Genomic DNA, 11,509 nt, shown 5'->3' on the forward strand with positions numbered 1-11,509 from the left:
TGTAATTTAAAAAGTGAACTTGCATTGGATGACATCCTTCATCTCTGACATGGCCTCTGGATTATTTTGTATTAGAACTGATTGAACTGACCTTGATATGGAAGGTGCTGTACTGTATGTGCAGTACAAAAGGTCACATTATTCAGCAGATATAAGAAGTCCAATATCATCAGTGGCGTATCCTACACTAACGAGAAAGCTATTGACCAAGGTGAACAAGCCTTTAAGAGAAAATAACAGCATTAAAATCGAAGCTCGAAATACTTAGCAATCCATTTATTTACTTGTTGCCAATTAAATGTATAAAAATGAGTTACAACCAAATCTCGTCTATCATTGTAAACTGATCAGTTTTAATAAACAGAGTGCGTTCAGACACACAAGACTGAATTTCTTATTTACTTTCTTTGCATATTGTCCCAGGTCAGACACAGCTGATTGTGTTACAGCAATCTGCATACTAAACGAAGGCTATAGAGACTTTAAAAATCAGAGTGTAATCCACAATCATTTCCCAGAAGTGACTTCAGAGCTGCATAAACTGTCTCTATGAAGTGTTAAGAGATTTTGATGTGTGTGGGCTGAACAGATGGACTGGTGTGTAATGGGAACACTTTCCTTCAAATACACTCTTTATCATGTATTTTCTTTCTCCTTTTTACAAGGCGTGTGTCTAATTTGTTTTAATTTGGGGAAAGGTAGGGGCACAGAGGACTTCAGTTATTTATTAATGTCCAACCTTGAATTTGACAGATCAGAAACATGTTGCTTCTCACTGAAAGAAAAACGCTGTTTTGGTTAGTAGTGTTCTGGGTTTGTGACATATCAACATGTGAATGGACTAGTTGAATGTACAGTACTTCTATAATTGGTCAAGTGGTAGCCTCTGTCTAATACTTTAACTTATGTGCTGACCAGCGTGAGTCATCAACGCAAGTCCATTAAAGATTAAACACGTCACAGAAGCACACCAAGCTTTATTCATTACCTGGCCTTCATCAGGATGGTGTCATATTGTCCATTTATCACCATAGAGACCATCAACAAAATATTTGAATCATTCTCTTAAAAGATAGTACTGTTTACCAAATCCATTAACTAACTGAAGAGTCTACAAATTGATGCTCTTTTTCTTGATCACGTATCTACAAAAGACAAGAAACAATTAGGCGATCAATATATTAATCAATCAAAATAAAACTATTTCAGCAAATGTGTTTTGTAGTCAAATTCTCATTTAAAGGTGGGGTAGGTAAGTATGAGAAACCGGCTCGAGATACACTTTTTGTTATATTCCATGGAAAGCTCTTAACATCCCGATAGCAATGAATATCTGAAGTGCTTTGACAACAAATCCATAAGAAAATGTCATCTGTGGAAGCCGTAGTATTGTAAAAACTGCACGATCAATCATCTGAGCCGGCCCGGCTAAAGTAACTGGATGGCCTACCTGCCTGTCAGCCTTCCATCTGTGCACAAACTTATCTCGTGCCCTCATTGGTCATGTGCGCCTTTGTGTGTGTTGGAGGAGGGGCTCTGCAAGGAAGTGGCAGTATTTTCAAATTCTTGTGCACTCGAGCTGGTTTCTCCAAAATTACCTACCCCACCTTTGATATACTGACATTGTGAATGAAAGCAGGAGTAGCTCAGTGTGGATGAAAAAGGTTGCACAGGCCTGCACGCACGAGCGCTAGGGGTGTTGAAAATAATCGTTTCTACGATGCATTGCGATGCGGACGTGGACGATTCGGTCTCGATGCAGTGACGGAAGATAATCGGTTATAGAGTAGTAACGTTGCTTCCTGATTTTCCGGCCGCGGCTTTACTATAACGTTTTTTCTGTCACTTTAATATCAAATCGGTCGGTGACGCAGAGATCAGGAAACAGACGTGACAGCGGCACAGCAACACTGAACACGGAGCAGTCTGCTTTATCCACCAACACAAGAACACCAGTCCAGAACCCACAGCAGAAGGACCCGCTCTGAATCACTCCGTGTCGCTGCGGCTCAGAGACACAGACAGGGATTTATGTTTTTCAAAAATAATCGCGTTACAATCATGTCAGGTTTTTGGTGGATTTAATTAAGTCTTGGATTGCAAAGTATGAATGTCCTCTAGCAATTTTCAGACGATATATACGTGTGTAAAGTTTGTGAAGGCAGGAGGAAAAAAGCTTCCGCGATCACCGTCTCCTCTCCGTTCCTCCAAGCCCCGCCCCTCCCTGAAAATAATGAGTGACAGGCTGATAGTGACCCGATAGAAACTTTATTATTCACTTAATCACTGAGATATAATGAAGCTAATTTAATCTCATACATTCATGGGATTTATGTAACAGTAAGACAGAGAATGTAAATTTGCACCCACATGCAGTATTTTAGTTGTTATATGCTGTTGTAAATACTCCTGTTGTCTGCTGTGTTCAGACTCAAGTCCTGTGTGTGATGCCACATTCAGGACATTCAGTGTCCTTTCTTAACAGAAGACCGTGGCTATAAGCTGCAGCTAGCTAGACTGCAGAAGCATTAGCTTTTTGTTTTTGAGGATGGAACAACTTCACACACGGAGGCTAGACCTATACAATTCATTTATTTTGGTTTATTAATGTCAAGACATTTATGTTATTGATTTCTGAAGCACTTTCTAAATAATAAAAAGAGAGTTCATATGTATTTACTGCATGTATGCATTGATGAAAAATAAGCCATGTGCAGTAATATAGAAAATTGAGGATGCAACGCATTGGTATGAATCGTGATGCACCGTGATATCGAACCGAATCGAATCGTTGACAGGATAATCGTAATCGAATCGAATCGTGAGACCAGTGAAGATGCACAGCCCTAACGAGCGCACACAGTTTTTTTACTATTATCATATCATTATCATTTATAGCCTCTTCTTTGTTGACGAGTAAATGAAAATCAACCAAGTGCAAATCCACGGTTTGTTTACTGCTCCAAGGTTTCCAATTCAATTCCTAAAGAATAGGGGCTATACATATAATACCTCACTTTTTTTCAGGTTCTTGCACATATTTCAACTCTTGTCTCATTCAGTTTTTTCTAAAGTTAATTATGTGACATTGATAGCGATACATTCTTAGCAAAGTGGCTTGAATGTGCTGTTTTTATCAGCTTAGAAAATGAATGTATAGAAACTGTAGTTACCTTTCTGTTATTTTGAGAGAATGATTCTCTGCCTCGGATTATGGCAAGTAACTCGACAAGTCCCTGAGAGAAAAATACCTTTTTTTCTATAAATAATTATTGAATATCTTACACAGACCAAGGACTGTCTAAAGCATTATAAAATACAAATCATATCCCTCTGCCATGATCAGCCATGACATCTGAGCTAATGAGAAGATCTGATTTGAATTCCATGCTCCTGCACTGTAGGGAGGTGAGCAGCAGTCAAGGGGCCAAATTAGCGAAGAGAGTAATGTTCACAGTCAGTCACCTACACATATGGCCTCTGCTGGTATAAGATGAAGGTGGTTTACATAGACCAAAGCAATTAGCACTCCGATATAGTCTGACATGATTAGAGACAGATCTTGCAGAAGGGTCTGCCTCTCATTACGTGGCACCTAACAGAGCACTCTACCTCTCTATTATGCAAATACTAACAGTAAATGTCAAGCGCTATTGAAGACACCATTAAGGGAAAGTTTTAAATCCATTCAAAATAAGCACACGTATGCACGCTGCCATTAGATGTGAAGATTTTCAGTTTACACTTCACTCCAAAAACTAATTTAAATGATATGTAGTTAATGTAGTCAATGTACAGGAACATCTTCAAGAGGCTTTAGAAAAAAAAACATATAATCATATGTTTTTTTTTCTAAAGCCTCTTGAAGATGTTCCTGTACATTGACTACATCCCTGGTATAAAGGGTACATATCTTAAATATGAGAAGGAAGTGTGAGGGGAAATAAATAATTGATAGCATGTGTCTTGAGTCGGCGCAGAACAGAATGTTCTCGCTGCAGCAGCACCAGAGGCTGAAGTCTGAGCTGCACCACAAACACCAAGTTCACTTCTCTGGTGACCAACTCCATGTATACTACCTACTAGAGACACACACTGAGACACACACACAGTGTCACAAGAGGTAGGGCCTTCAATAGAAGCCTGCGTCACACCAAAAAAAGTCACCTTTAAACATAGCAAGTGCTACTTCTTTCAAATTATACTAGTTCTGTGTATCAAATGTTGCATGTTTTTCTTGAAATATTATTAATATATTTCTTTGTCTTTTTTTTTTTTTAACAACCAGCAATGGTGAATAGTTCAATCATCCAACCACAACATCTGTCAGAGTGAATCTGGCGGCTCCGGCTCCAACAAATGATTCCTTTTAGTATTCTCCAACCTGCCAATTATTAAATTTGTCAGAAAAGCGCCAAAAATGCAACCCAAAACACAAAGATGATACACAATACAGAAAACAGAAAACAAGTGAGACCAGCTAAATGTCTCACATTTTTGCTTCTAATTACTTGAATGACAAATCGATTATCAAAGGAGGTGAAGATATGTTGGTCGATTAACCAATCAATAATCGACCAATTATTTTTGGCTTCACGCATGACAACAACCAAAACAAAAGCACAAATACAATTAATTTAAATCCTTTAGTAGTAGGCCTATGGTGTGATGTGGCGTAAACAAAAACATGGTCAAATAGCCTGTGACCCCTAGCTACTGTCACTGTATGGCACACAACAAGCATCCTTACACAGAAAAAAATAATTTAGTTGTCAAATAAATTCAAATATAGTTGCAAACATTATAAACAAAGTAGCTTATGACTTGCTTTCCATGTTCAATATACCACGTCGTACATCCCTGTAATATACCCCCCCCCCCCCCATCTCTGCACTTACAGCACGGTGGTGTCCGGCGGGAAGTCCACCGCTGCCGGGGCCCTCTCCAGCCCGAGGTGGGAGCAGTTGACGGCGCAGGACGGCAGGGGCCCCGCCGGCGTGCAGCTGCAGTTGACGGGACAGGGGCTGCAGCTCCGGCCGCCGTCCCCCGCAGGCCCGGAGCCCCATGCCCCCAGGCAGCAGAGCACCACAAGCAGACTGGAGAAGAAGCTAAGCCCCGGGACGCAGACGCCATGTTTTCGCTTGGTTAAAGTCTGTCCATTTCCACAAGGCATAGCTCACTCACATCTCATCGCCTCTGATGGTGTAAGTCCTCTCAGTCTGGGAAGGAACAAAATACTCAAAACAAAGGCAAACACACGCGTCCCTGTTCACGGCTCTCATGTGAGAGGGGACAACACGCGAAGAAGGGATTCACTTTTAGACACCGTTAGCTCCACTGCGTTTTCTTCACTTCTTATGGTCGGATCCCCCTTCTTCTAAAAATCTAACGGAGCTTTTCCACAATCCTTTCAGGGGAAAAAAAGTTTTGGAGAACTTCCTCTCTCCTCCTCCTTCCACTCGATGCAGTACCATGAGCCCCCGCTGCACCCTGCTCCATTCCCTCATTACTTTCTCAATGTAGAAGCCAAATTATACTCATTGCATTGAACACAACTTATAAAGTAGAAACAATTACAAAAGTCTAAATAAAACACATACATTAATAATTGTTGTATTGAAAATGATGTAGTCTTCTTTCTATTATCGTGGTCATTATTGTTTTAACCTGCTAGTGACAAAACCAGCCTTTTTGTCAACATTTATTTTGAAAATTGTAAATGCAATATAAATGTTGTGACAATGGCATTTATAAATTATTTAGACTGTTGTGTGTTTTTAGTTGTGACAGAGGCTGCACATCGTCCATTTGTATAGTTGTATTCTATAATGCATTGTTGGAGGAGCTCAGGTCAGACGATTTTCATTGCCATTACTGTAGCTTATGTGCATATGACATTAAAACCTTTGAATCTTGAATCTTGAAATGTGGATTTTTCCTCTTTTCTACAGTAACCAGATATCATATCTGGGAATATTCACAGTCCAATTAACAACAGCACTTTGTAATATTTTTTTAGAGTTTTCTGTTTTTTCTTTGCTGTCCTCAGAAGTTCTTTGGATGTTTTTCAGCTGGCAGATCTCTCTTCATGTTTCTTAAGAAATAAAAGTCAGTCTCTGGGCATGCAGTACCAATAAAAACTCAGCATTAAGTTGAGCCAAGCGCAGATTCAATCAATTCAAATACAGTTGAATCAATAAATGAGTTTACACTGGTCAAAGCAGCATTAGCTCAGTGCATCATGAAGGTCGGTATTTCATTATCTCTGCAGAAGAAGAGCTGCAGGTGGGATGATGAAGTTGTACCCCCTCAAGTTAGTCTCCATCATGCATAGATTCATTCTGAAATAATTTTTGCAAAAATGAATAAAATGCAAGTCCAAAAATACATGACTTTTTTAGTACCTTGATGTAGCCACTCTGTATTCCTCCTTCATCTCGAGTGATATGACTGCCTAACCCTAACTCACTGAGATGTGAAGATTTGTGTCCATAAAACCACTCTTCTGTGATTTCATTATGAAATTACATTTGCAAAACTTCTTTTTTTAGGAACATGTGCACTTCCATGTCTCTCTGTGTTTCCTGTAGCAGTAGAGGGCATGTGTTGGAGGTGTTTCCTGTGGCCGAGCCATCCTCCCTGCAGGCATATGGTGCTCTGTACAAGGAGAGGAAGAGCCCCATAACAACTCTCATGCTCTCTTATCCTCACTGGCAGTATTTCACTGCAGACTTCATGCTTGAGACACAAGTTTAAGATTGTTGAAATAATAAGTATTAAAGGGGAAAATATGTTTTTCTTTTTAATGCTGCTCGATTTAATCATCATGTATACAAATATTTTTGGAAACTTCGGGATCTACGCTAGATTTAAAATAACGTCCCTAGCTAAATATAAAATCCTAAAACACAACATGTTGTCCAAGGAAATAAAAGGGTTAAACACAGGCCGTGGGGGAACACCCGAGACCGGGCAATGTCCCCGGTAGAAACCGGGTGAAATAGCCAAAAAAATAATAAAACCGGGGAAAAGTGAAAAAAAGTGTCCGAAAATAGGCACTCGTGAGGCGGGCAGAGTCCCCTGTCAACTCCCGTTACATTCCTCCATGGTGTCATTTGAGCGAAAAACTTTTACGAGAACCAGGCTGGGGGGGTCAAAAGGGCTTGACCAAGGCCGACCCAAAGTGCACGGTGGTCGGACTAATCACCTCTGTGATGAGTCTCCATTGTGATTTGAAAACTTCCATCAAACGAGTCTTTCGGTGGGCGGGAAAAAAACGCGTCAGAATCGTCACTTCCTGTACTGACAGTGGAGGTGTCCTGAGAGTGGAGGTCTGCACCGGAACTGTCCTGAGAGTGGAGGTCTGCAGGCAGGCTCCCATGCCACCAACGCCACAGTCACCCCCGTCGTGCGGGCCGGATGAGAATGTCTGGCGGGCCGGATGTGGCCCGCGGGCCGCCAGTTGGTGGTCACTGATATGTTTAGATATTTCCGTGTGGACCAAAGTATGACTTTTACTGACAAAGTGCGGCACAAGCTTGGTGAAAACAACGATGAGGTTTTTAATTTTAAATATGGATTTATTTCCCATACTACGATGAATAATTGATACAAGTAAAATACTCTTTACTTCAGGATATGGATTTTGGCCATCAAACCTGTATACTTAGTTAGTTTATCCTAATATAACTCCATATATCAAGCAGTTAGTCCTGCAGATATTCGGTCTGAACATTACAGACGATGGTAGCTGCCCCTGCTGAACGACTCCATCCCAACGTATATGAAATGGTCCAGTCTGGGCTGGGTGAAGGTCAAATGAGCTTGGCTCCTGTTTGGTTATGGGGAGGGTCCTCCAGCCCGGCCAGGAAAACAGCACTTACTGAGGCCTCTGTCTGTGTTATTGTAGGGCTACAGGAAGAGAGGGGGAGAGGGGGAGAGGGGGAGAGGGGGAGAGGGGGAGAGGGGGAGAGGAGGGGGACAGTGAGGGAGTTGGAGGCACGTGGTATACGGAAATGGAAGATTTGTTATCCAAGGCTGAAATGAGGATGTGAAAGAACACAGATCATAATAGATGTTTTGAATGACATTCATACCTTTTTTTCATATCGCTTTTTCTTGTTTTTTAAAGAACCAGGTTAGGTTCAGTAAAAAGAAGCCAGCAACTGTTCAAATGAGGCGATCGTGACTCCTACTAAGAGAGAGAAATGTGCAGTGTAAATGTATAAAATATACAATATATATATGCTGGAATCAATCAATCAAGTGTTTGAGTATCTTTAAACATAAAATGATTTAATGTATTTTGCTAATTACATTGTTGCACTGTTAATCTAATACTGCTTTGCTACAAAATATATCAAATAAAGGAAGTGGAGATAAGTTACATTAATTCCTTCTAAAAAGTAGAGCAGTAGATGTAAAAGTAGCAGAACATGAAGTAAAGTATACCTCAACATGGTATAGTGCTTTATTTAATGGACCAATGAATGGATTGCATGATATGTATTGTATTCCAGGCTTTTATCATAAACTAGATAACAGGATACATATGTGTATCTATTAATAGCAATGAGTGAGTGGATAGAGTGAGAAAAGGATGATAGCACTTCTTCCAATATCTCTGGAAGGGCTGTAATCACCTCCACCTCAAATCTAATTCATGTTCTCTTTGGGGATAACATGTATCCTCATTATCCATCCATCGTGATGAGCAGAATGAACGCTATTTATACATTTTATGTACTGCGTGTTCACGTTTTGGTTTTAAAGTGTTCTCTTTTTCTGTTTTATTTGCTGCTTTTATTCATATTAGAAATATCTTAAATTGAATGTAATCCAGATCCAGATTTTAAGAATATATGTCCAAATTGCATGGTATGGAGTACAAACAACACAATATAACAGTTAGACTTAGACATACTTTATTGTCATTTCAACAAGACACAGAGTGTACTATTAAAACGAAATGTCATCGTACTGGCTTACAGGAACAGGACAATATAAAAACTTGTTAAAATTGTACATATAAATAATTACTTTAAAGTGACGTGGTGCTGATCAAATTAAAGATAAAGTGTGCGTTTAAAATATAAATACTTACTATACATATAAATAAAATCGACATACTATATAGAAAATATATGCGCTTTACACAGCGTAATGTAATCCATATGTTACTGGTCTACTTGATATTCAGCAGTCTGATGGCTTAGGGGAAAAAGCTATTACAGAATCTGACTGTTTTGCTCTTAATGCTGCGGAGGGCAGCAGGGAGAACAGAACATGGTGAGGATGAGTGGGGTCTTTAAAAATGTTCTGGGCTTTTATCAGGGAGCGTTTCTGAGCGGTGTCTCTGATGGGAGGGAGAGAAACTCCGATGATCTTCTCTGCTGTCTACTCTCTGCAGAGACTTCCAGTCTTTGGCGTTGCAGTCTCCCGACCAGATGGAGATGCCGCTGGTCAGCACGCTCTCTATGGTTCCTCTGTAGATCGTGGTGAGAGGAACCATAGAGACTTAGAGACCATGCTCTGTTCTCCCTGCTGCCCTCCACAGCATTAAGAGCAGAACAGTCAGATTCTGTAATAGCTTTTTCCCTCAAGCCATCAGACTGCTGAATATCAAGTAGACCAGTAAAATATAGATTACATTACGCTGTGTAAAAAGCATATATTTATATAGGTCACAACATGACTTAATTCATTTTTCACTTTTCTTTTAAATCAGTCAAAAAATAGTTTGGAACTATAATTAAAAAAAATGTGCTTTAATATACAACTCAACTCAAAATCAAATACACAGTTTTTCCTTTCACCTGAAGTGCTATTTCTCAATCTAAATTGTTTTGGCGTGGGTTGCCAAATATTGGACATATCGAACACAGGTTATTTTTTCAAGTATGCTGTACTGAGTGAAAATACTTTTTATTTCCGCTAATTATTACACGTTGGTCCTTTGAAAGCTACAGGATGAAAACGTTATTTTGAAATATGAAATAATCAAAGAAATATTTGTATCCACACAGACATTCATCTGATGTCTTTGTGGATTTTAAATGTAAAACCTCTAATTGACTTTTACTTATAAGTGTCTGTAAAAGTAACTACCCATTAGTGAAGATACAGAAAATAAGCAAAAGCAACTGCAATGTGCGGCAACAAGCCACATTTGGAGAAACACAATCTGCTAAAGTCCAGCCATGAGAAATATCAAATAAATAGACCAAGCCAGGAAGCACTCAGAGAGCACATACCTCTGCCAATGCTGCACAATCACTTAAATGTGTTAATTTAATAATTAAGATTTAAGATCTGCACCTTGATAGAAATGTGAAGCAAAACACACAAAGCACACAAAACACACAAAGCACACAAAACACACAAAGCACGGTTGATGACAAAGGTCAAAAATCATATATATACAAAATGGGAAAGTGAGGTATGAGAGGTCCTTTTTTCACCTGTGTTTTTCTTCGTTTTGTTTTTTATGAAAGAAGGAAAGAGAGCAAGCAAGCTAAATAGAAGATTTTTTTGTTGACACGGTGGCTTCTATTGCCACGGCAACACCATCTTGATATCATATTGAAGTGCATTTTAATGAGGAAGATCCTGTGTGTTCTGTCAAGGAGCTTTGTCTAATGTGTTCTCAACCTGCCCTCTGTTTTCACCACCTGTCTATTTAAATAGCAGTAATAGTTAGGCAGACAGTTGTTGTTTCATAAGGGGCTTTCACACGATGGCTGCGCTTGACATCTTGACACACTGCATGTTAACGCACTGCATACATAATCTGCCTGTACTGCACACTGCCTTCTATATTAGAGCCTTAATATCCTGACATCAAAATGTTAGCAAGCAACTGCTGATCTAAAGTTGTGTATAGATTAGTAATGTAAATCAATTATTTATCTTCATTTCAATATAATATATTCTAGTAAAATGTAAAGGGAATGCAACAATTGTTAAATATTTTTGTTGTTTATTATGATTTCTACAGTATATTTTACATGTGAGCTCCTGTACTGTCCCTCTGAAATCTTACCATAACTCACAGTTATTTAATCAAACGGTCATTTATTTTAAGCCATCCACTTCTTAATCCGTCAACCGACAGTGTAAAAAGCAGCAATGCATTTTGGGGCTCAAATATTGCATCACAAGTGCGAACTCCATGCAAGTCCTTTTTTTCCTTGTACGATGTGAGGGTCTAAGGACAGAGGGTGTCATATTGTCATACTGATATTCTGTACACACTGTGAAGACCACTGAGACAAATGTAACATTTGTGATATTGGGCTATATAAATAAACATTGATTGATTGATTGATTGATTGATTGATTGATTGAAGTCAGGATATTTAAATCAGCCAAGGCCAATGTTATCATTGATTTCCTCGACTTGCCATAAGCTCTAATCAGAAATACGCTGGGGTTATGTTACATCACAGAGTAAAACTGCCCCCCTTCTGTGTTTCAAAAGACAATTTCATTCCCCTTTTCTCTCTGGTCA

At 39.3% G+C, this 11,509-nt stretch overlaps 1 protein-coding gene across 1 annotated transcript in view; it reads right to left on the minus strand.

The window, feature by feature from the left end:
- Positions 1-5,395, minus strand: part of pkd1a (polycystic kidney disease 1a) — an 82,896-nt gene extending 77,501 nt beyond the window's left edge. The window contains 1 exon segment of the mRNA XM_034102530.1: positions 4,899-5,395. Within this exon segment, the coding sequence (XP_033958421.1) occupies positions 4,899-5,173 (275 nt within the window). The 5' untranslated portion in view covers positions 5,174-5,395.
- Positions 5,396-11,509: the final 6,114 nt, after the last annotated feature.

The sequence above is a fragment of the Pseudochaenichthys georgianus genome, chromosome 1 (genome assembly GCF_902827115.2).
Source record: "Pseudochaenichthys georgianus chromosome 1, fPseGeo1.2, whole genome shotgun sequence".
NCBI classification, from domain to species: domain Eukaryota; kingdom Metazoa; phylum Chordata; class Actinopteri; order Perciformes; family Channichthyidae; genus Pseudochaenichthys; species Pseudochaenichthys georgianus.